Source organism: Notothenia coriiceps, unplaced genomic scaffold (assembly GCF_000735185.1).
Source record: "Notothenia coriiceps isolate Sejong01 unplaced genomic scaffold, NC01 NC01_scaffold00037250, whole genome shotgun sequence".
Lineage (NCBI taxonomy): Eukaryota > Metazoa > Chordata > Actinopteri > Perciformes > Nototheniidae > Notothenia > Notothenia coriiceps.
Genome location: NW_011369951.1, coordinates 12873244 through 12899517, shown reverse-complemented (window position 1 = coordinate 12899517; position 26274 = coordinate 12873244). Strand labels below are relative to the sequence as shown.

General features: G+C 40.4%; 3 protein-coding genes across 5 annotated transcripts in view; 1 reads left to right on the top strand and 2 right to left on the bottom strand.

The window, feature by feature from the left end:
* Positions 1–597: 597 nt before the first annotated feature.
* Positions 598–9741, bottom strand: rbm14a (RNA binding motif protein 14a). 2 transcript variants are annotated; one of them, XM_010796351.1, is made up of 8 exons: positions 9691–9741; positions 8483–8662; positions 8022–8206; positions 6746–6928; positions 6530–6636; positions 6037–6318; positions 5718–5935; positions 598–5220 (listed from the first exon to the last, which is right to left on the bottom strand). In XM_010796351.1, exons 2-8 carry the CDS (start codon positions 8641–8643, stop codon positions 4791–4793), a joined length of 1566 nt encoding a protein of 521 aa, XP_010794653.1. In that variant the 5' UTR covers positions 8644–8662; positions 9691–9741; the 3' UTR covers positions 598–4790. The 2 variants fall into 2 exon arrangements, with proteins under 2 accessions (XP_010794653.1, XP_010794654.1); XM_010796352.1 differs by having other exon boundaries at positions 5736–5935.
* A 1077-nt stretch (positions 9742–10818) lies between these two features.
* Positions 10819–14716, top strand: LOC104966989 (uncharacterized). Its single transcript, XM_010796350.1, has 6 exons — positions 10819–11046; positions 11698–11898; positions 11989–12109; positions 12561–12633; positions 12760–12851; positions 13229–14716. The coding sequence occupies exons 2-6, from the start codon at positions 11698–11700 to the stop codon at positions 14443–14445; spliced, it is 1704 nt and encodes a 567-aa protein (XP_010794652.1). The 5' UTR covers positions 10819–11046; the 3' UTR covers positions 14446–14716.
* Positions 14717–14818: 102 nt separating this feature from the next.
* Positions 14819–26274, bottom strand: part of dpp3 (dipeptidyl-peptidase 3) — an 18184-nt gene continuing 6728 nt past the window's right edge. For both annotated transcript variants that reach the window (XM_010796348.1, XM_010796349.1), the window contains exons 14-19: positions 18489–18551; positions 18276–18400; positions 17568–17688; positions 17045–17224; positions 16310–16472; positions 14819–15643 (exon numbers count right to left, since the gene is read on the bottom strand). In XM_010796348.1, the coding sequence (XP_010794650.1) occupies positions 15501–15643; positions 16310–16472; positions 17045–17224; positions 17568–17688; positions 18276–18400; positions 18489–18551 (795 nt within the window). In that variant the 3' untranslated portion in view covers positions 14819–15500. The remainder of the gene's footprint in view (positions 15644–16309; positions 16473–17044; positions 17225–17567; positions 17689–18275; positions 18401–18488; positions 18552–26274) is intronic.

The following is a 26274-nucleotide window of genomic DNA, read 5'->3' as shown; positions in this document are numbered from 1 at the left end:
TCATGGTTCTCATTTCGACATCGAGAAAATGCTGGAACAATTACATTTTCTTTAAGAATTCAATGTAACACAAGGTATAGTATTCATTCAGATAGCATCTACACAAAAAGAAAGATTGGAGTTGGACTGGTATAAATCATCTGATTCTGAATGTGGCTAAGACCAGAGAGTTNGGAGGGGGGGGTCGAGGGTAAACTATCACAACTGGTCTATACCAAGAGTGTCTTCATCGAGGAAGTGGACAGGACAGGGTCTGTCCTCTTCGAAACAGGAACATTTTTTTGCACCAAAGTCATCATCAAAGCGCAGCTTCTTCTTATTCAAGGTCACTACGGATGGATGATATCAGAACTCAAAAGGATTTTGTTCTTTTATTTTTAGAGACAAAGAAACTGTCTTTTTTGCATGATTAAGTGTCGTCTTTTTATTGGCTTGTGTGCCCGGTAAAAGCATGACCATTGTGTGAACTCTCACTTACCGGTGTGTTTGGAAAACGTTAAGGAAATTTCTCCATGAGATTTTTTACTTACCTCTTGACATGAACGTTTATTGACATTCATAATCAACTGTTTTACAATGTAGGGTCTGTAACTGTTTGAAGGCTGAGTCGCATGCAGAAATGCAACTTGCAAGTAACCCATCAAACTTCAAACCCAGTTACCATAACTGCATCTTTGTAAAACACCATGGATGTCAATGCCAGTTATCACCTAGCTAGCTAGACATTGCAGTCTTGTAAAATCGCTCTTTATTAAAGCGTTGCTATTTTCAATACGTGTGTTTGAATGCTCGCTCCTTTTTCATACTATGCCAGCAGCATCACTGGAGGTTGTGATTGAAAGTCTAAGTACTGTACTATGTGTTTGGTCTGGTCAACATTGTGTGGTGTTTTTAACGTGTTTGCCCAGTCTTGTCCTGTCTGTCGCCATCAACTGGACTTATTCTTTCCCAGTCATCCTCTGAAAGCACGGACTGGTTTCCTGATACCAGGCTTGGATTCACAGATAGCTTCAGCTTTATTTTGAGAGTATTTTAGCAAACCAGGTTAAAGTGTACAGACCTTGTTTATGAGATCTATGACATGGTTTCTAACCCAATTCCAGATGGGTACAGAATCCCAAATGTCTGTCAGTTACGAGTCTGTATACTTCGGCCAACACACAGGCACTACTTTAATTATCCTTACATTTTCACCCATGCTAAATTAATGTAAAGGAAACAGCATTAGGGAGAGACAGAAACTGTAATATTTAATCTGGGGTTGGATTCCCTTAAAGCATATTTTAAGAAGATTAGCTTAAACAGGTGAGTATGTTAGAGAAAGTACATCTTCCACTCCACAATCTACAGAACACACAATACTTACACTACACTCTAGTTTTACATTAAGGACCTAGTAGCTAAACTTCATTGGGTTGCTTATAGTGTTTTCCATCATAGACTCTCATGACCTTATCGACTGGCTCAAGTATTTGCAGATACTCAACAGGGAACGCCAAAATATAGACACTGAAGCTACTTCAATGAAAATCCGGCGTCTGGAAACCAGAATTGCTTGAACTCAGAGCAGAAACTGCATTTCCGCGTTGTTTGGCCAGGGAAAGGCACATGATGTCTATGCAGTTTCACACTCACCACATAACCTCAGTATACCCTCAGTATTGTGTATACTGCGTTCACTACGCACATCCTGTACTCTAGTGTCCATCTGTGAACTGTTGATTGTTGAGGGCATGAAACTCAGCAGTGTCCATGAAAATGTCGTTAGCAGGGAGGGAGGTTCCATTTCTTGAATTTCTTCTCTTTTTCTTTTTGTATATCAAAGTGATTGAATTACCAACAAGTTTGGATTGTTATCAAATTTATTGTTTTTTATTTTAAAAGCATAGGTTGATGTTTTTGGAAGAAAATGGAATAAAACGTCATCTGATGCTGAGCTCTTATAGTTATTTGGTGACTATTCAACAAACACTTAAAAACATTAAAATACTTGAATAAGCTGGTAACACATTAAATATTCACACAGAGAGGCTACAAGTCAGTTCAAATGTATTTATTGATAATTAAACATTTCCAAGAACATAAGGACAAAATGTAATTTAAAACAAAATGATAATATCTGTGTTCATTGTCATTCATACAAGTTGAATGTGGCATCAAAAAACTTTGTTTTAGGGGAGAGGGGGGAGTTGAGCGTTGAACCAGCAACCGATCCTGAGCCAGGTTATTCAACTCTGAAATGAAGGGTTTACCTATGTGCTCTTACGCAAGGCACTTAACCCCAAAGTGGCCGCAGGGGCACATTTACAAAAACTAAAACAACCCATCCTACCTAAATTTCCCACGTCCAGCTCTGGCTGTGATTGCCTGGTAGTTCAATGACAGGCTGTTATATTCAGGATGTACTGACGACATGCCTGCTTCAGATTTAGACTAAAAGATGGTTAACGTGTCCTCCAAATCTGCTGTGTGTGAGCGGTCAGTATGTCGGGAGCAGGAATGTATGAGCATAGTATCCTAAAGCAGGGATATGATCAGGGATATCAAAAGCAGGGGAAAAAAAGGTAATCTCCTATTAAAAAAGGAGGGGGGAGATCCATTTCCAAAAATCTGAAATCCTGACAAACAAAACTCCCTGAAGACAGGCAAGGTAAAAGAAGTATGGACAAAGATGTTTCTGTATGTGTGTGTGTGTGTTTTTGGGGAGGGACAGAAGTGTGTGGTCTGAGTGTTTACCTTAGTGGGGGGGGGACCCCATCGTCCACAGCAGTTTCAGGCCTAACGCTGCTGTTTTTCCCATCCCACGCTACAGCTGCGTGTGGCGTACGTCCGGGGCAAGGGCTCAGTTTGGCTCCCTCCCACTCTAGCTGCAATAATCAGCAAGAGGAAGAAGGTGGCTGGAGCAGCAGCAACAACAAGGCATGCAACTAACAGTTCACATGGAGAAGGTGGAATTATGTGGAAATTTAGAGAGGCTATGTGTCACTTAAACCTAACACAGCACTACCAAGTCAGGTGGCGATAAAGAAATGAGTGTGTGGTACAATCACAAACCGTTCTACTCTTAAGTCACATGACATACAGCTGCAATCAGGTGTGCATTAGTATCATTTGCACGTGTGGCCTGCTTTACATGAGTAAAATGCAATGAACCCATTTTAAAATGCATCTAAATACAAGTGTGAAGTTGTGTAGTGTGGCAAGAATGCAGAGAAAGCCAGTACTCCTAGTTTCAAAATGAGGTGTGTGTTTCTGGTGAGATCAGAAGGGGGAAAGGGAAAGGGAAGCGGCCCCTTCTCACTGCTGCTCAGTAAAACCAGCGGCCTTTACTAAATCCAAAACAACCCTTGTGTTTACCTGCAGCACCAACACTGTCCACTCTTGTCAATAACCCACACGATTCACTTCAGCAACATGACAACGCATTATAGGAGTATCAAATCATTTCTAATTGTATGCAATGTCTGATCTTGGAGCGTAATTAGTTATACACTCACAAGCCACAATGGTCGAATACCAATCAGGACTGTAATCGGATAACAGTAATGCTTTAGGTTTCAGTCCTTTTTAAACAGACTAACACAACTCAACCGTCTTCCTTCACCACGTCTATTCACTATTCCAACTGGTTTAGAAATACAATCATTTTATCTCAAATATAAATAGTCAATATTCTTACCAATCAACCAAATGCTAGTTGGCTTTACCCCTTCCACTTAAAACAAAGTTGTATGTATTTACAAAAGTACCAAATTGTGAATTTCCATGTATGAAAACTACTGAGCTGATGATATTGGAAAAAAAGTTAATAACATTAAAAGTTATAAACCAATCAGGAATTATAGAATTGATAATGCTCATATCCATCATCAGCCAATCAAAGCTTGCTGTAATTCTGGCCTTTACACATTTAAATATGTATGGTTTAACTGAGTATTACCTGAATAAAGAGAAACATGTATGCACTGGGCTTTCTTTTCTCCCATGGTGCTCCAGTAGCATGTATACACACAACTGACATGGAAAGCAAATAAGGTTAAGGACTAGAAAGATATTTAGATATTATTTTCCAATGTTTTGGTGTCAAACCCTGACAGGATGCATGTATTTAACTCCTGAGGGTGTCTAGACTTCTAAATAGCCTGGGCTATCAATCAATTTCATTTGTCAATTTAAGAGTTGTGGATATTTATGAAGATTTCAATGAACTAAAATAAAAAATATCAATATCTTTACTTAGGATTGCTTGACGAGCACTAAACCTGTCCTTACTGTGAAACCAGCCTGAAACTAAAGACAAACATTCTCCATAACAATTTATCAGTGTTTTCCCTACTTGAAACTATGACTTTGCATGGCTTATGGACTGCTTTTCCATGAACACCTTTTTGGTGTACATTTGTGTGTAAATTATATGAAAAGGCCTCGATTCTGTACAAAGAAAAAAGCTTCTCCAACGAGATCTACCCTGGACTCCACTCCACCCCATGAAACGCTTAAGCTTCTTAAACATCCAACAAGAAACCAACTGTGCCTCTATGGCATCTCACAAAAACCAGATCGCTTGGCAATGTTCAAATATAAGCTGTCCCTCTGTAAGTTAACCACACAACCAATCAACTGACAGACCGACTAGAGAAACGATGGAGAAAATGCTTTAGATCTGAATTACAACCTTGCTCCCTCTCTGATTTTCCTTTTTAAACTGTCCCTTATGTAGATACACATGCACACACACACACACGCACACACACACATCTGCAGTGTGGAAGGAGTGTATGGGAGTGGGACTATCGATAAGGGGGTTCTGGCGTGTGGTAAGGGTAATCATGGCGCTGGGGCATGGGTTGCCCGTGTGCGGCTGTCTGCTCATACGGTGTGGATGTGGAGTAGCTTCCCGCTGCAGCGTAAGCTCCTGGTGGGCCGTAGCCTCCAGACGCGTCATAGCTCCCTGGGGGGGCAGCGTAACCTCCCGACGCGTCATATGTTCCCGGCGGTGGGTAGGCCCCCGGTGCCGCGTACGTTGGGGGCGCAGAGTACGTCCCTGGGGGTGCAGGGGCTGTGGTGGAGGCCTGTGTGGTGGCCGGTGGAGGTGGTGGAGGAGGAGGTGGGTTGGTGTAGGCATACTGGAGGTACTGGTACTGTTGCTGCTGCTGCTGCTGCTGGTACTGCTGATACTGTTGGTACTGATGCAGTTGCTGGTAGTACTCTTCGTACGACCTGTAGTTTATAGTTGAAGAGGTGAGAAGGAAGAAGAAGAAAGGAGAAAAAAAAAAAGTTAGAAAAAACTCCCATCAAATTAATAAAAGACAGAATTCATGTTTTTATGTTTTTGTAAAGGCCTTGGTACGATTCTACAAACCCGGTTTGTTTTTAGCTTTATTTCCTGCCCACCATTAGTTTTTTACTGCACTGAGAGCCATAATTTATATTTTCAAACTCTTCTTTAAAAAGAGAGGTAACATAGTATGAATTGTGATACATTTGCTACATTTAAAAACAAGGCTATATAGTCCAAATTAAATAATTTATTTTTAAATGAAATGACAATATCCTATTGGGAGCTCTTACACTTATTTTACAGCTTCAGACTTTTTTTTTTTTATCAGTGTTACATTACTTAACTATTGTAGTTATTGTAGATACACGTAGAAGCAGGATTATTTATGCAAATGTTTCTTCTGCCTCATTCCTTTATCAAAATGTGTTATGGGTACCTAGCTACAGGATCTGACCCTTCAGGGGTGTTGGTGGCAGCCGGGGACTCTTCCAGGGCTCCGGCGGGGGTCGGCAGCAGGGCGCGGCGCTTCTGTCGTATCTGACCGAAGGAACCAGGGACGGGGTCTGGGAGAAGGGGGGCTCGATTTCCTCTGATTGGGCTGCGGTCCCGCTCATTCTCTGCTCCCTTTCTACCTATCTGCTGCTCTGCCAGAACCTATATTAAAAACAGAATATTCATGAAACTGTAAAAGGTACAACACAAAGATATATACAGAGAAGAAGATTTGACTTATTACTTAATAAATGTAAATATACCTTCTGTCCCTCCTGAAAGAACTTTGCTCTCGCTGCCTCGAAAAGCGTTGTGGGGTCTGGCCCGTTCTGTGAGTCTGCTTCTGTAACAGGGGCTACGGCAGCAGAATTGTGATTGGACATATCTTTGTACACCTGGTCCGCAACAGTTCCATATACCTGGCTGGCAAGAGCATCATAGATCACCCCATCTGCACCGTTAGCGCTGGTAATGCCCTTCAAGGCAGCGTAGGTGGGGTCAAAGGTTGTGGTGTTGTAGAATGAGTTATGGACACTTTGTTGAACCTGCAAAAAAATATGAAAACGGTCAACAATTAAAAATAAAGCATTACAAATGTACTTAAACCTAATTTATCTAAACAAAAAACACAACAATAATGAAAAATGTCGATTGTTGATCAAGTTGAAACAAGTAAGAAAGACCTCGAGGGCAGTTTTCAGAGGTCATAAGTTTTATGTTTTTGAGAGAGGCTTCTCTGCTAGAGAATAAACGTACTTGTATTGGGAGTCCAGCTGCGGCTGCTGCAGCTGCTGCTAGAACAGCTGCTTGACTCTGGTGGTGCTCGAGTGATGGAGGCGGTCGTGGAAGAAGACCGTCCCTTCCTGCAAGGAAAAGGGAGCACAAAAGATGAGAGGACAAGAGGATATGGGATGTTTTCAGCATTTCAATGTATGTAAAATACTTGAAAACAAATGGATCCTTCATCTCTACCTAATCCACCGTGGTTATTTCCAGCCATTGCAAGCTGGTTGATCAAAGGTTGGGCTTTGGACAGTTCTACAGCCAACTGACGGCCCTTGTAATTGGTCCCGTTGAGTCCTTCAATAGCTACCAGCGCCTCCTCCTTCCTCTCCATGTGCACAAATGCATAGCCAACATTTGAGCATAATCTGGCTGTAGAGAATACACAGAGCAGGGCGGTCAGGTAGCATTAGAAAACATAACAAATTATTCTTCTACAACAGTGGTTCTCAAATGGTCAGGCCTCGGGACCCATTTTTTCCTTCGTCAATAAATCGCGACCCGACATTTTGAAGCACTCAAATCTATTCAACAAAAAATCGTGCAGTAAAATATACTCTTTTCAGCATACAATATTAATTAAAGTGAAGTACAGTGCATATCTCCCTTATATCCCTTCACAGAACAAAAGTATGCTTTTAAAAAAGGTTTAATGAGATGATGGAATCAAAGCTGAATTGTATAAAAAGGCACACGTGCTGTAAACCCAACCCCAGCAGGGGGGTCTGGGGGGATTTTCCCCCAGGAGATTTTTAGAAATACTAACATAAACTATGCATTCTGGTACACTCTGAGAAGAAAAATAAATAAATCTATTGCTACCCGAAATATTAATAATATTTTATGCCATTGTTTGTTTTTCACTTTGATCTGACATCTTGCTGCGAGAAGAGTAAAGAGGAGGGTTGGAGAGTAAAGAGGAGGGTTGGGGGTAAGGGTAGATAGCCCCCATTGTTCTGTGACCTGTCAATCATCAAACCGGGGGTCATATTTCATTATGTGCTCATCTGTATCTGAAGTTTTACACATGGGTGTATAAAGAATAGTTCTACCGCAAAGTTATTCTCCGTGGGGACTTCCGGCAACAATCTTGATTCTGATTGGCCAGAAGACTCGAAAAAACATCAGCAAAGATATTTTATTGAGAAGATGATCACTACTTGACAGAAGTTTTCATAACCGTTCATGGTCTCTGGTACTTTCAGTCCAACGCATACTGCATGCACAGCGTTAGAAAATCGGGCCTTCAAAATAAAAGTTTGACTTTTTTTCCTCAAAAAGAAAAAAGGAAATATATTTTTTCTATTTTTTTTTCTTCACTCACACATCTGCGACCCACTTGAAACGGGTCCGCGACCCACTTTTGGGTCCCGACCCACCAGTTGAGAACCACTGTTCTACAACATCATTGCTCAAGCTTTCCATGAATACCCCTGTAGTATTAGTGATATGCACTTTAACTCACCTTTAACTTTGTCACAGTCTAGTACTCTTCCGTAGGTTGAGAACAACCCGTGCAGGTCATCTGCTGAACATGTTGCAGCGAGGTTCCCCACAAACACTTTGGTGGAGTTGGGTGGACGTGCACGTGACTCCTCGACCACCAAGGGCCGCCCCCTGTACTCTTTGCCATCAAGATTTCGTATGGCCCTGTGAGAATAAGAGAAAGTCATATGTTTGTGTCACCAGGTGATCAGCCAATGACAGTAAGAATACTACTGCAGACATTTTAGCTGTTGTTAATATTATATTCCAAAGGATTTTATACTTTACTTGAAAAATTATGTATCAAATTTTTACATAAACCAATGTCTATACTTACCTTAACAATTATTCACTTTTTTTTTTACCCCGGACAACGCAAGAGCATTTCTAAAGTAGCATATATTGACTTATATCTAGTAGTGGTAATGAAAAGTTAAATACCTGTCTGCGGCCCCCTCTCCCTTCAGGGTAACGAAGGCATACTGTCTGAGCAAAGAGCAGGTGTTGATCTCTCCAAACGGAGAAAAAAGCTTGGTCAGCTCATCGTGCGTTGCATCTAAAGGAAGGTTCCCCACAAACAACTTCACATTGTCACCGCTCATCTCTGTATCAACCAGGCATCTGTAAGAAAGAAAAATAATAACACAGCAGCAGGCTTTGGTTAAATGTGATACTTAGGGTAGCAGTAATCGTTCAGGCTTAGCAGATACCTAAGTACCTAAGTAAAAATAGTAATACCACAGCATGGGAATACTCTGTCTCTAGTAAAAGTTCTGCATTAGAAATGTTACTCAAAAGTCAAAGTACAAAAGTATTAGCATCAAAACATACACAAAGTATCAACAGTGAAAGTAATCATTATGCAGATTGGCCCATTTAAGACAATTATATAGTACGTTTTGATTAAAATTACTGATGCAATCATTATTAATCAACATTTGCAAAGTAACTAAAAGGTACAAAAGTAAAAGTATATGATTAACCTCTGAATTGTAGTGGGGTAGAAGTTCAAAGTAGCAAATCATGTAAATATTCAAGTAAAGTACTATAATTGAATACAAGTAGTGTACTGTGTAAATGCATTTACTTTACACCACTAAGGCTTAGTGAATCTCAACAGCAGTATTGCATTTTGATCATAGTTAAGTTAATTTGGCTGAAGTGATACTGCCAAATTCGGTTAGCTCTGATTTACTATGTTGCAATCTGGTAAATAGCTAATTGACGTTAGCTTACCGGTTAATATTAACAAACGTTAGGCTAATAAAGCTGCGGCGAAATCTCCTCGAATTAGGTTAAAATACTCCTGTATAGTTGTTCTGTTCGATAACACAGCTTATGTTACAATAAATACCCATAATTGGTTTTATTGTAAGATGTAAGCTTCTGTACAAGACCAACAGTTTGCTAAAAACTACGGACACGGCTGGCCATTTTGTGAAAAGCAAACATTGGCGATGTAGCTACGCTAAGCTAGCTAATGCTAACGTAGTGATTCTATCATAGTGATTGAAAACGATTGTCTAAGCTAGAGCTCAATCATCGGTGTGATCCATCGTAAAGTGTTTTAAATACCATTAATCATTGTGCGTCTTACCTTTTACATTTTTATAATTATGCTAGCATAGCATTAAAAACAGAATTCTTACCCAACGCGGCGCTGGAGCTCTAACCGATATTTCAAACGTCACTTCCGGCTCCGGTTTCTTTAGGTGCGCTGGCAGCCATTAGGGCGCAGTTTCATCAGGTTTGCGCAAGATGGGGATGAAGCCTTAGCCTAGAACTAAAACTACTTATTTAAGACTATAATACCATTAACTCAAGTACTGTACTTAAGTAAAATGTTAAATAGGTTACAGTTCATTGGGCACAATCGTAATGATAAATGTGGAGGAACTGCTGTGGAGACAGCAGCACTTCCTCACACAATGCCCAACTTTTGAACCTATACGGAAACAATTCTTCTCAAAACTGAATCATAAGCATCCTCAAATATTTAAAAATGAAAAACTAAAAATACCTCACATCGTATATATCTTATGTATGTCATATTCTATTTTGTATTAATGTATTATGAATTAAATGAATCTATATTCCTTGTAAAAAAAAAAAATGTTCTTAGCAGTTTGTTTATAACTGTTTATTTGTTTATTTGCGTGTATTTTTGTATCGATGTTGCAGCTATACAGAGCTTTGGCAATACTGTATGTAACTATATGGTCATGCTAATAAAGCTATTGAATTGAAATTGATAAAGGGATCCCAAAAGAGGAATTCACAAGTCAAACATAAAGCCAAATCTTTAAGTAACTGCAACCTTGATTCAAAGGCTTGATTTGTCATATACACAGAAGCTGCAGCGTCTTAAGTGGCAGGCTCCTCTAACAATTCAACACACAATAGGCTATACCTAAAGACATAGGCAAACAAGTGTAATTCAATTGTGTTTAATACATAATTATACCTTATGCAAAGTTATTCAACCACTAGTCAAACTCTATCCAATATTGTAATGAAGCTTAACATTTTGCATAATGATTATCTTTACTTTAAATATAATTTAATGGTAATATAGTGTGTTATTTTACTTAATTAACATTGAGAATGCATGACTTGTTTTTCTACAATATAATATTTGCTACTTGTACTAAGCTTAACGAGTTATTTTTACAAATATGATTATTAGTAGGTTTTCACCTTAATGAAACTCCAGCTAGTCTATAAATACTTCCTTGTGCCTAAGTCTATAATACAGCCTCGTGCACGTGAGTGTAGCTGTGGCCCATTCATGCATGGTCACATGTTTGTTTCCAGGTGTGATCAGGTGGGAGGGGAGGAGGAGCCGGAGAGAGACATCTCTGCATCTGAGAAGAACACACGTCATGACAGGCTAAAGTTGAAGAGAAGTTTTCACCGTAGTGAAGTTAATGGAAAGGAAGAATAAAACCAGCATGCCAACATAAAGTGGATCCGGAGCGAATGAGAATAACGATCGGGGAAACGAGGTAAAAAAAAAACGAGCCTGGCGATATTAAAATGACACTCTAGTACACACAAGTTGTGCAATTATAGGTGAAGCCGGAAGACTTTTTGTAAATCACAGTTTTGAGAGGAAATGTGCAGTTTTACAGGAATGTGTGCTGCGGTTCTAGACAGATGTTAACATGTAGGCTGCATGGGGTGAAACAAAACGCAAATGATAGACTACCCCCTGAGGTATTCTCTTCACCCAACAATATCCCTGCTACTCTAAAAACAAATGTTTAAAGATATTGTTACGTCTTCATTGGCATTTGTGTATTGATATCTTAAAAGTTTGTTTGATGTAGCTTCCTGTTTTATTTAAGCTCTGTCTGAGCTGCTGAACTTTACCAAGTCTGGACTTGCTGTCCAAATCCAGGCAGATTTATTAGGTGTGTGTGTGTGTGTGTGTGTGTGTGTGTGTGTGTGTGTGTGTGTGTGTGTGTGTGTGTGTGTGTGTGTGTGTGTGTGTGTGTGTGTGTGTGTGTGAAGGCATCCCACCCATCTTCCCATTGTGAATGTGAGCCACAGGGAGAGATAATAACCACCATGCATATACGTGTGGGTGCATATTCCCACATTCAGTAGCAGGACAATTAATACCCATGGGTGTTCTTTTTTTTTGTGCGTTTTAGATGGCACAAGAAGAACCGCTGTATGATTTCCCGGAGCCTTCTCAACACTCAGAGAACAAGTTATTGGCCCTTCAAAGAGGAAGGGCCTCTCTGAAAAGCATCAGTGTTCTGGACCGGCTCCTTCTCACAGTTCCTGTGTGGTTTCAGCTGTCCATCAACCCTGCTACCGCTCTGCACATACTGCAGAGGGAGCCCCCTGGGGTCGGTGCTACACACACTTAAAACCACAGAAATACACCATGTGCCCACATACACACTCACCATTTGCATGCACTTTGTGTTTTCCTGCAGACCTTCCTGGTGCGCAAGTCTCGAACTTCCCAAAGAAACGTGCTGTGCGTCCGCCTGACGGATGATAGTGTGCCATCCTTCGTCCAGCAGTTTGGCATCAGGCAGCAAGAATCCAGTAATAGTAGGTCACCCCAACCACAAAGCCGTCAAGACTGGGGCCCTTCTTTGGAACACAATTTAGTAGTTCACCGCTAACATTTCAAGAATGTTTCGGGTTGAATAAGCTAGTTGTCGTATATCGTTTTATTATTGCATGAAATAAGATACTACTTTGCTCTGGTTAAAGAAGGGCTTATGTGTTTACACATGTTCACAGTTACAAAAGTGAAAATGGAGAATTTAAATTGTTGTATTTAACTAGGCCTAGGCTTAACTAGGTATTTAACTTGCCTCCTGCAAGTCCCTGGAATTCAGGAACTCAATAAAACATTGAAAGTATGATAAATCAAATTGAAAGGCTTCTAGTTTGATCCTTTAACACAGATTTTCTTCATTGTTACGCAGTAGTTACACATGGCTACATTCAAATAATGTTCTGCCCCTCTAAAAATCCCCTTAAATGTTCCTCTCAGCTCTGTCTCTGGAGACTTCAGGCATCAGCTTTCCAGATCTCCCAAGACTCGTTTCCTTCTACTGTGTCAGCAGGTAATATTTTGTCTTCCTCATTCTCTTTTTCCTTGTATTCCTCATTTCATCTGTGCGTTGGTCTCTGTCAATATTTATTGTCCTGCAACAATGTTTAATAAATGTGATGTACTATTTGTGTATCAGAGATGTATTACGCTTTCCCCTGGAGCTTCCAGAAGCAATTGCAAAAGCATCATCCCACAAAGAGCTGGAGTCCATCTCCCATATGGGAATAGGTTGGTGAACACAACTACTTGTTTCCTTTCAGCATTTCTTGAAATATCAGAATCAAATATACATACTGCACACAATATTATAATTTTCTCAAAGCAGCTGGGTAACAAACATGAACTAAAGCATTAATAAACATACCATTTGTCCTTTTGTCCACTAAAGGACAAATGAGCACACTGAGAAAGTTGCTTCAAGTTAAGTTTTAGTATATACAGCAGTGCCACAAAATGTACAATTGCATTCTCTTGGCTGGCACCATTTTTAGAATAAGGTTTCAAAGTCAAGATGTTATATATATATTTTTTAATATGTTTAAGTATATGCACAAAGCAATTAAACCAAAAAACTATAATGACAATAAATATGTATTATTTTATAGAATTCTGGAACTCCCACCTAAATGTCAGAGGGCCACGAGAGGCCCCTAAGCCCCAGAAGAAGGTGAAAGAGGACCCTGGGACCCCTGTCCCTCCTGCTGCGGCCCCTCAGACAGCCTCTGCAGCTCAGCCTGATGCAGCTCTCCAGCCCGACTCAGACAAGACCAGCACTAAACCAGACAGCGCCAGCAAACAATCAGTATCCAGTCCCACGCTGTTCCATGAGTTCTGTCCAATCACGACTCGCAGCCCCGTAGAGCTGGACTACGGCTCTGGCCAGGGCGATCTCTGTTTCGTCAACCCCCTTTTCCTGCAGTCCCAGAATGCTTTGTGTAGACGGCGCATGTTCAAACGCAGCCTCAAGATTCGGATTTCCACAGAGTCGTCGACCCTGCTGTCGCCCCCGCTCGCACGTCCACCTCCACCACCTCTAATGCAAAAAAAAAACAAACGAAAATGTAAAGCCCAGAAACACACACAAGGTATGGCAGATCCCAATGGATCACTGTTACAAGAGAAACCGAGTCAGGACGCCCCTCAGCAGGGCCAAACAGAGGTGGAACCAGACCAAAGTGAAGATGGAGTCACAGCTCAGCTACCACCGGTGATAGAGAATCTTCCAGAAGACTCAGACTACATGCAGCCGTCTCCAATTATCAATTTCTCTCATTTTCCATCACTATCACCCTACCTCTCCCCATCCAATCCAATGGTGCCTCCACTTCCCCTCAAAGCATCTTCGTCCTTCTCGCTTCATGAATATCCCGGCGCTTCTCCCTCCCTCTCACCTTATCAATCCCCATCTCTTACTCCCAAGGCTCCCTTCTCAATCTCTCCCTATGACTCACCCTGCGCTTCACCCTCTCTTTCACCTTACCAGTCCCCATCTCTTTCCCCTAAAGTCTCTCCCTCAAACTCCTTCCCTCAGCTGGCGGAGGAGGCCTATCATATACCTGCTTCTATTTTAAGACTTCATCAGCAAAAACTACAGAGAAAAGCAGAGGAGGGGGAGGCAGGTGAAAATGAAAATGTGGATGAAGATGAGACAAATCAGGAACAGCATCAAAAGATGGAGGACAAGGGAAAGGGTCTGGTTTTACAGATGAAAGCTGCTTCTCTAAATGACACAGACAGTTGCAGTTCCTCCACCAGTCTCGAGGGGGCAGCAGAGGCTCCACCTCACTTACCCCCCAAACAGGAAAATGGAACAAGCCTCTAGCAAACAAATATTTTAGACTTTTAACGATTATATAACATAAGCACCACGTAAAATTAAATGTTTTTGAGTGAATAAGACTTGATGACCCCTGTAGTTATACATGTTTTAACTGGAAGTTATGTATAAATAATTGTATATATAACATTTTCTAAAGCATACCAATTTGTTTGACTGATTTCCTACTCCAAAGGAAGCCATTTATTTCCCGATATCACTATTTTCTGAAGAGATTTCAGACATGACACTTTATTCCAGACCTTCTTGTGTTAGGTAATCCATAAACGTGAAATTAATTCGATCTGTTTGCATCAACGTTTTTTTTTTTTTTAAAAGGACGTGGTTAGACTTTCATAAAAATGAAACAAATACAATGAACCATTATATCTAACACATTTTATTTGTGCAGATTCAACACATTTCCAAATTTTTTAGGCCTTCCAAACACAGCAATATTTTATACACTCAAGTAATCCACAATGACCAACCGGGTACCATTTAAAAAAAATTATTTCGCAGTCAAGTCAACATTAATCTGTAATTTAACAGTGAATACCTTTGAAATTGTCAACAGCAAGGCTGGACAAAAAAACAATTCAACCCAATTTTAACCTTGCCATTTAGAAAGTGCAACCTACCTCCAGCCACTTGCATAAACGTCTATTCCCAGGAACATGTTTATTGTCAGGCAGCATTGGTTTAATAGACAGCTCACAATACTTCTGATAAGAGAAATGTGTCCTAAATGCATCAAAAAGAGTGATGGTGTTGTATCAGCTCTTATGTGTATTTGATCGTATATATATATATATATTCAACGAAAGCACCTGACATTGGGTCTGAGACTGAGTCGTGGCTAGAAACTGTGGATGTTGTCTTTGGCAGATATGTTCTTGTCCTATGGCTTTAGTGTATATTATGAAGCTTTACATTTGTTCTCTTCAGAAGCGTCTTCCAATTAGCTTGACATCCATTAGGATTCAAATTGCGTTTACATACAATACAAAAACAAACTGATTACAGTTGGTATTATCGAAGCTCAAGAAGCAGACCATCCATCAACACCAGCAGGGGAAGTCTTTTTTGCACAGGGCCAGAAGGTCAGCCTCCAGCTTCTCGGCGTCGTCTTGGAAACGCTCAGTGAAGGAGCAGATCAAACCTGCCGCGCTGCCTTCGTACTCCTTCAGCTCTACGCTGTCCCCTGGAAATCACACAGTCAAACACCATCTAAATACACACAACTCTTTCAAGGGTCTAAAATTGCTTTGCTGCATTTACAATTCCACAACATTTTGAACAGAATATGTATTTTTAATGCAATTTTCAATGTCTTTCTAACGTTGTTGATCGTGTTAATTGGTTTCCACGGCTTTTCATCTAGTATTAATGAATCGATATAATCTCTACTTATTGATCACACATCACTGTAACTGCTCTGTCATGTTATTGACTGTATGTCTGTCAATCATGGCTTCCTTATTTATGTCGTCTGTTTACATGTCACTCTTTTTGTCACTGTATTTTACCAATAAAAAAACAAAACATGAATGAAGTAGTGCAAATCTAAACTTCATTCAAAACTAACAAACAAGGGAATTCAGGCCACTTCGTACCTCTTTCACAAACTATTCTACAGAAATGTCTTAAAACTCACTTGTTTTTAAGTAAGAGTACAATCTGTGCATGCTAAAGAGCACACCTACTGACAGGGTTAAATATTACATCTTTTTTGGAGATCACTTCCTGTTTTGTCAACCAGGTTTCAGTCAAATGAAACGTCAGTCTAAAGTCTGAAGTGTTTGTATGTGTGCATCTCAGTTAACGAACACAAGAGAGCCCCCTTACAGGCAGGGATGCCGGTGCTTACCATTGATGTTGGTGTTGGCCTGGACAAACATCTTACGATCTTCCTTCCTCAGCAGGACCGTCTCCCGGAGGCGCATGAAGTTGTGAGGACCACCTTCGTTGACCGTGGAGTATCCTTCATAGAGAGCACGGCCCCCTTCCACATCGGCTGTTGCCTTTAGCACCTACAAAACGGTTGGATTTAGAGGAGGGGGAAATCAACTCAGTCATCAAATGTGATACGTTGGTTATTTGATAAGTGCAAGTTGTTATTGAGAAATTGAATTTATATTTCACTAAAGGGGTCACATTTTTTCTTTTCTTCCCATTATTCATTACTTTGCAGATTTCTTTCTGATATAACCACTTATTGATTGGTCTATAGAACAAATAAATAAAAATTTCCCGAAAACCAAATCTAATTGTTGGTTGTTCTGTCCGATCAACAGTCTAACACATATTGAACTTATTTTATAACTTTTGATAAATATTATATTACTTCATTTTTTTCAACTTATTTTCCTGTTCTACCATGTGAAGCTTTGACCTCCAATAGGCCCATAGAGGAGTGTACTTTAATGCATTGCAATTATATTTGTCTTTTGCAAATGCACATTTTTAATACATCAATAGTGTATCACCACAATGTATCTACAGCATATTTTTCATAGCATTTCTTTTTTATTTGTTGGACTTGTTACATAGGATCTGCTGTCTGGGCATTGGCATGCCAGAAGTGTGGATACAGTAGGTTTACCTGCAGTTTGCAGAGAAACCTGTGGATGGCGTCCTTGCCCACAGTGTGGATCTTGCTCCTGTCCAGTGTGATCTGAGCGTCGGGCTTGCCGTCGGGCCCCGTCAGCTCCTCCAGGCCCACCAGCCCCTCCCCCGCCTCCAGCAGGACGCGCAGGATCACGAAACGGGCCTGCATGTGAGCCTTCAGACACACAGACGCATAGGTGTGTGTGACCAAAACTGTATACATGTCCCGACACTCATATAAACAGAGACAGCCTTAGAGTAAGCTGTATTATAAAACAACACAGACACATACAGCGGAGCCAGTCAGGTTGTAAGAAACACATGCCTAATAGTCTGTATGATGACTTCTCTTATAAACACTGTTCCCCCAAATCTATGTGTCCCTGAAGTTGTATATAAATCAAAGTAAAGTATGTATGTACAAAGCCATGATTGAATATACCGGGCTGCAAATAAGTCCAAGTAAAGAGTGTGTGTGTGTGTGTGCGTGCGTGTGTGTGTGTGTGTAGACGGATTACCTGTCTCCAGCTCTTGCTCTCAGGTGTGTAGAACTCCAGGCCCAACAGTCCAGCTCGGACCATGCTCAGCCAGTTGATGTACACCACGTCCTCCGCATCCTGGCCCTCATTGCCAAAGATACTGGAACACACAAAGAGAGGCAATGGTAAGCATACTGACCTCCCTCAGCTTTATATTATAATAATACATTTTATATATAAAAAGGCGCCTTATGAGGCTCTCAAGGTCGCCGTACAAGGTACACAAAACAAAAGTACAAAAAAGACAATATAATAATAATAATAACGTTAACATTCCAATATTCATTCAAACCAGTCTAAATAAAACTCAGTTTTTTATTTTAACGAATGTGTAATCAATGAAGTGTGTGATTTTGTGTGTGTTAGAAATAGCATTGCAGCCCCCTGTACAGAGCAAGTCAAAGATACGACAAACTTCAAACCTCTGTTAAATGTTATTAAATAACTGTTCTTAAAATTACAAAATGTTTTCCAGCTCACGACACTTGGGGATTTAGAGAATTTAGTGGCTACAACAATTTCTGAGTATACAATCTTCAATGGAATGTACGGTAGATAGAAAGAGTTCCTTTAGTGGCTTATATCAGCGTCCAGTTACTATATTTAATTTGCCTGCTTTTAAACTGAAATCAAACCATGAAAGTAAAACACAATGAGTTTAGATTACAAGCAGAACATGATATATACCTGAGCACTTTCTTGATGAGACACAGGTAGAGTCCCACACACTCGGCACGGCATTCTTCATAAGAGGAAGCAATGGTGGAGAATTTACTGTCCCATGTCTCACTGCCACGATACCAACTGGTAACCTGAAAAGATACACCCACACCTTCAGTTACTTTGTCTCTTTTTGCAAAATGAACACAGTTAAAAAAAAAAATTAACAAGCACACTCACCGGCTCTCCAGTCTCTGGGTTGTTCACCTTACTCTTGTCAAAGTTGAATTTGCCCTCGTCATCCTGTGGGAAGAGATGGAGTTTATTTCCCCACTGATGATTCTCCAAAGCGATGCCAGTAAAGTAAACATTTTATCAGGAGAAGTCAATAAAGATTTCTCATTTCTCTAATTTCCCCTCCTCGACTCCTCCGGTAGTGACACGGAAATGGATTTCAGCGCGCCATGTTGAAGGACATCTAATTTCTCTAAATGCACATCGAGGACCGAGGATCGAGCGTCGAGGAGGCTCTCTGGAGGGGCTGATCCTGGCTTCACCAGAGAGGAGGGGGGGGGAGGTATATCCAGTCTCTGATCGTGTTACGTTATTACGAGAGTGCTCTCATACTTGTTTGATTCTGAAATTGTGTATATTTATATAAATATATATGTGGGTGTGTATGTCCGCATCTGTAGCCTGTTATTGTCTCATTATACCGCACTGTCAATTAATTCAAGTAAATATACAAGTCGTCATGAACACAGTTCTGTCCATCAGACAGAGGGCTGCTGTGCCTCCTGTCATCATTAATGGACGTCTCTTTAAAATGACGGCTCGCATCTCCTGTGGGCAAGCTTTAATGTCTGATAACTAAAGTCAAAAGATAAAACCAGGCGGTCTTTATGAGGATTGGAAAGGTTCTTTGCTCCTATTGTGTTGCTTTTTATCCGTCCAATCTGGAAGATGTAGTCCAATGTGCTAATGTCCCATAAATCCACTCAGAGAACCTTCAAGTTCTCACATCATGTTTCTCACGCTGGGATAGCAAAGTATAACAGCAAACAGAGCAAACAGCTGGCCTTGCTGCTCTGGTCAAACTACAGTCTGGCTCTAGTCATAATGCTTTAATCAAATCCTATTTCCCAATTATTTTATGTATAGACGTGTTTTTTTTGTTTTTTTTGCCATGCTAGTCAAGTAGCAATATGGATGGCATTTTCAATAGGGTTAGGGTTATGATCCATGATTAAACTAATCCCTTAATAAACTCCACTTCCCAAACGCAACACATGAAGCATGATCTTAAAGTTCATGAACACACCACAGTCTGAAGAACATCTTAACAGTTCCATTAAGGAGGGTCACTATGTATGATATAAATATCCAGAGACAGTGTTGTGGTGAAGCTCTGTCACACTGCTGTTTCCCTCTCTTTCATCCGATCAGAAAAGAAGCAGGGTGTTGAGCTGCAGAGGTCAGGGCAGGCTGTCGGTCCTGCCTCCTCCTGCAAACTCAGACAGATATAGCAGCCTGCGCCAGTCCCTGAGCAGCGTCAGGTGAAATACACTCTGCAACTTCTTAGGTATAACAAGTCAGTAGCATGAAAATATTCTCACAGTTGAGTGAATGTGAAGCCGAAAGGAAAGCAAGCACATTTTTACAGGATTAGCACTATCGCTAAGAGCGAGGGTTTACTATGCATTCAAGTTCAATGTTATGTTAAAGGGCTGTTATTTGTAGTTAAATACTGTAAATATGATCTCATACATCTTCTATCACAGCGGACCCTTTTAGAAAGCGTACTATAAGTGTTAAGATTGGCGAGTCGAAAACTTTCACAAAAATGTCAATCAAGATATATCTTTAAGAAACAAACAAACAAACAAAAGACTCTGACATGTTCTCTTGGAAGTGGACCTATCATGCTATATTTAAAAAATATATTGTAGGGCCATACCTATACAAAACATGTCTGTGAAGTTATTTTTTCAAAATACCAAACAGATCACCCATTGTAGCCATGCCTCATACTGCTCATACCCCTCTTTTGAAGCCCTGTTAGAGAAACGCGGATCTTGGGTCCTTAGCTTGAAACCACGTCAAGGATTATTTCTGAAACAGTATGGAGCTCAAATGCTTTTTCTCTTGTGGGTTTATCACAAGGTGAGTTCCTTTTTTTATTTCCTGCTTTTAAACACATGTGCTCTACAGTACAGTTTAGCTCTGAGTGTTAGCGAGGCTTGCTAATGTAAAGTTTACAAAGACGAGATTACGTCCAAAACACGTCAGGCATTGTTTCTGATAGCAACTTTCTGTGGGTCCGCTGCCGATTTGACGTCAGTTCGGATGGAATCTGTATCCGCTCGTTATACACCCGTTTTTAAAAGATTTGGGTATGAAGGAAAAGAGAGAGGGTTTTATTTCTGACGCTGTGTGAGTTCCCCGACGCACCGGGACACATGTTTATGTATAAAAGACATCACAAAGTGCATTTTGCATGATAGGTCCCCTTTAAGATTTGCTCTGGGAAAAGCCACAAAATAAGGCTCCAGACTGAATGAGTAATATTATTTTTGTTGTTCTCCCAGTAGCAGCTACTTGCTGCTAGATTCATTACATTGCTTTTCAAATTAGCCACAAGCGTCCACATGCTGTTGTGCAGGGGTATTTTAGGAGCAAAAATGTCACACTGGCATTTAAAAGGTGAGGAGCAGTAATAACACCCATTCTACACACACTAACCAATGCACAGCTCCTCACACACATCCAACACTGAACACCTTAATAATGTTATTGTAATGCCCAATCAGAGTTGATCCTCCACGCAGAACTTTAAGTACCTGCTTCCATTGAAAACAGGAAATGTCACTCAGCTACTTGGAAGTAGATTAGCTTGTCAGTGACACAAAGAACATGAAGACTGTGACCAGTATAAAATACCTCTGGGTTTAAAGAGCTAACACTGCTCTATAGAAGTCCATCAAATCGCTCATATGCAGAAGAAGCACTCAAATGATTTATTTCAGTTAAAGTAGCAATACTACGTGTTGAAATACTCAGTTACAAGTAAAAGTCCTGTATTCCAAATTGTACTTAAGTAAAAGTACAAAGGTATTAGCATCAAAATGTACTTTAAGTACAAAAAAGTAGTAATTTTTCAGAAAATGAATGTGTTCATCACTACAGTGTTGCACTTGGTAAATGTGGGCTTTCTTTGGATTTCTTTTAAACTACTGTGTACCTTAACCGACAATAATATGTATTAATGTGTTAGTTGATTTATATTTTGTATTAATATTCTAAATCTGCACAGTAGTTATTAACTAAATATGTCAAATAAATGTAGTGGAGTCAAAAGGAAAAATATTTCCTACAAAATGTAGTGGAATAAAAGTATAAAGTAGCATAATGTGAAAAAGCTCAAGTAAGTAAGAACAGTACTTGGGTATGAAGTAGCAACTAACCTAATACAGCTATATGGAATCTGTTGACATAATACATTGAATTAAAGTCAACGTTTCGTTTGTTCAGTGTGTCTGTAAAGTCTCCTGAACACCTGCAGGTGCAGCTCTTACCAGAGGGGTCTGCACAGGGCAGTGGTCCTCACAGTAGTAGTCTGGGAGAGCGTTCTGGTCCAGGTGGGACCGGCTCCCCATCCTCAGGCCCTTGTCCGAGCCACACACCTTACACATGGCCGCGTTGCCCATGCTGCGAGGTTTACTATCCCATCAGAACGTACAGAATCTAAGTGAGGGCATTTAATCACTCTGATAATCCAGCCCTGCTCCCCCCGCCCTCCCCCTTAAAAAACAGTCTACCATCCAGGGGGGACGCCCCCCTCAGTCCCTGTCAAACTTCCCTTCCCTCCGGCTGAGCAGCGCTGCTGTCCCTGTTTCACTGTGACTGCCAGCAGAGCTCTCACTCAGTGCAACTCTTTGACCATTGACTAACACCCCCCCAACCCGGTTATTTTTACACCCACCAGCCTAGATATGCATGCAGAGAGAGAGCAGAGAGTGGGTGGTCTGCACAGGGCGGCATGCCAAAACAGCAGGGGGCTTCACTGACACACTATGGACTGATATGAGGCTTATCTGTGCTAATAAGTCCTGATCACACGGAGTCAAACTCTATGTTCCAGAATAAACACTAAAACGATCCACTGGTCTGGCAACAGAGGTGCATTTATGCTGCTAAATGTAAATGTAAAAGGTACACTACGAGTTTAATAAGCTTGAATGGGGCCGGAGTTTAAATCTGTCAATTTCAAAAGATTGAAATTAGAGCATAGATGATTTAACTTCCTGTACGGCATTTGTGCATTGTGTCACCTCCTTGTTTTTGGCCTGAAATGTCTCTGAGTGACTTGCAAAGTGAGCATGAGTTTGTCTACTAATGACTTCTTAAAATAGTATGGGAAAAAGAGAACATCAGTCTACTACAAGTTAGGGATGGGAATTTGAAATTAAATGTGTATTCGAATATTCGACCCCCAAAAAAATGGTTAACCGATTAACCAAAATGTACATATCCTATTAAAAAATAACAAATGTAAAAAAAAATAAAAAAGATTTCATTTTGAAAGATAAATAAATACTTGTTGAAATAAGTATAGAAACCAAGTCGAATTTGTCGAATGTATTGAACTGGTGATCACAGTTTGAACAGTTACAGCTTACAGCTTTCATGCTTAAAACACAACTTGTTTTTTAAATGAAAGAGGGATCATACACGAACAACATAACCGGTTAGGGTAACGTAACCCTATTACAACAGAGATCAACAACCTATAGCAGGGCCATGCACAGAATGCAGCTATTCAATACTCATTCTTCTTTAAGAATATGTGCATGTCTACTCAGGGGAGAGGCGGGTGCGGAGGTGATTCACAGTCAGGCCAGCTGTAGAGAAGACCCTCTCAGCTGGGATTTGGGCATAAGATGAGGTTTGAGTCTGCGTGATCTGCGTGTAGGGAGGGGCAGAAGCCATATCATTAGCTAGAACTAGCTAGATCTGATGGATTTGGACATAAACGCGAGTGAAGTATAACCGGACGCGAGAGAGAGAGATCAGCACCTACAGCTCTGCCCGCTGTGAGGGGACCGGTGAGTGGAGCAAAACACACCTTTAACACATTTAGCTATGGCACTGTCGTATACATTGAATTATTCCATTTGATCATATGTAATCAACTTAGGCACCCCTACCCACCAAAAAAAAAAAGACAATTACAATAAAAATATTCATAACTCATATTCGAAAACCTGAATAATTTCGAATATTCGATTAACGTTCCCAGTACAAGTACACACACTGGTAAATTATACCGTCAATGTGTACTGCTGCTGGTTATTGCCCAACATAACTCCTTTAAAGTTATAGAAGTTACTACCAGTGTAAGCTGAGTCCTCGCAACCTTTTCCTAAAGGTCTTCACCTACAGTGAAATCTAAGAAACGTTTTGAACGTGATGCTTGCTGCACACCAGCCTATAAGAGCAGCTTTAACTCAAGAGGAACTATTTAGAAAGATATAAAAGTGTATTTGTCTTTTGGAAAGAAAACTACAAAGTTATATTAACACTCAGCACTCAGATGCTGTACTTAAAGTAGAAATACCACAGTGTCAAAATACACTGTTACAAATAGTCAGAAAGGTTACTCAAGTAAAAGTTCAAAAGCATTGGCATCACAATGAATAGTAAATGGAGTGCATTTATATAATGTTTATATACTTTACAACAAGTCATCCTTCACACCCATCCATACAGAGCCACCTGATCAAAGAAGCATACATCACACACACACACACACACACACACACACACACACACACACACACACACACACAACACCACACACACACCACACACCAACACACACACACACACACAACACACACACACACACCACACACACACACACACACAACACAACCACACACACCGTTGGCCACCGAGAGCAACTTGGGGTAAAGTAAATCCCACAACCTTAAAGTTTAAAAGACGACGGCACTACCTCCAGACATGTGAGGTAGCTTTGTACCTTAAAGTAAAAAAAGGGAAGGTACCTCATTTTCAGAATTAATGTATATCTATATACTATATGTTGTATAATAATCTGCAGCTGACTTGTGATCAGAGCACCAGGCCCACAAGACCGGTCCAGGACACCAGCCTGCACTTTTACTCAGGCCTTATGGTCACTAATCCTCATGTCACAGACTGGTTTAGTGCAGCAGGCAGGATTCTGTGGTCAGTCTGTAGCCCCGAGCAGAGCTATTGATTCCAACTCGGACTGAATGCAGATTACAGAGACCTTTTCATGCCCATTGATTGGATCTGAGAATGAATGGCATGCTGTTTAATAAAAGCTTTAGACTGCAGGTTCCCGCTGTCACTACAGGTCAATGTATGTCTCCTCCCACGTCAAAAGTGTGTTTGTATTCACGCCGGTGTACATATGTACTTGTCTGATGACATCAGCGAGGTAAAAATGTCCCATTCTCTCTTGCACTCTTCGAGGTCATGACTCATACAATACTGTCCCTGTTTGAAAATATCAAATAAACAATTATCCTTCACTGAATATCTCAGTATAGGGAGAAAAGAACCTCATTGTTTGGAGTCAGTGAAACCACACGAGAAGGCCGTTTCTATGACTGGAATGATTTATAACAAGCACATGACATTCATCATATCTGACAAAAGCACAAGCTTTTATTTATTATTTCTCCAAGAGGACAATTGATAACCATCTCAACATGTTTAATTTGAAATAGAAAACCTCTGTCCATTATACATTTGTTAAAATGCTAATTAATCGAATTATGCTTAGTGGTTATGTCGTTATAGAAAGGTTATACGTAGACCCCTGTGGAAAACATTAGAAGTTACAGGATTTTCAAACATGCCCACAGATATCTTGAAGACACACTGTGTGTCTTTTTAAACAAATTATGATTTAATGTTTGGATAAAAACTGTTGGATACAAACGATGCTTTGATGATCTTAAATATGCAGAAACTGCAATGTCAGAAATCATAACAATTATATTGTAAACAACTTTTACAATATATATTATAGAAAAAGTTGGTATATACTACGACATTACTCATGGCTTGGCAGATTCTGCAAACCTGACACTTCTGAGATGGAAAGTATCCATACCTAACTATTTATTATCCGCTTATTATTTGAAATGCAGTCGGGTTGCATTATTGTATCATTATCTGTAATTGGGATAATGGTCAACAAAGGTCATTCTAGCTGAATAGAAAACTATTGTACCATCCTCAGAAAACGTGTTGGTCTATAATAGGACCTTCGCTGAGCTGGGGTCAGGTGTCGGGTCTTTCTGCAGCCTGTAAAAGGGGAGAAGGAAGAGACCTTCTCCTGAAGATAATCATACATAACCATCATCTGTGAGCTGCAGCGACGGTTCAGGAGCTCATGTTGAGAGAAACACAAACACAGGTCCTTGGTGGCAGTTAATATCATTTGAATAGTTAAAATTGCTCCTCCTGGTGTTAAGAAATTGTTTCAACAAGTTGCTTTGTTAGAAGCTATATCAACCACAACCACTTTTGGGTTTCAAAGCAGATATTTGGCTAAAAATGTGATGCTGGAGGGCCATAAGAGACTGAAAAAAGGGGAATGGGGAGACTCAAGAGAGAATTGCAACACCCTGCAAGAAAAGGGTCATTTGACCAGGAAGGGGGCTAAACTAGCAATATCGCCATCGCTCGCACATGCTGTTTAGTTGTTTACTGCCAGCTCAATCACTCCAGGGCAGATTATAATTTTGAAAGGAAGGACATGGTATCAACTTTCTTTTCAGAAATCCCTCAAATGTTAGACCATTTCCATTTCTTGAATGATTTGGCTAAGATGGACATTGCGAGTGAGTGCTAACACATCGGCATGCTAAATGCAACCACCTCAGACACAGCCCGACATTTGTGCTAAAAAATCCATTCACACACATACACTTTCAGTTCAGTTTAGCTCCAGAAAAGGTAACCAACT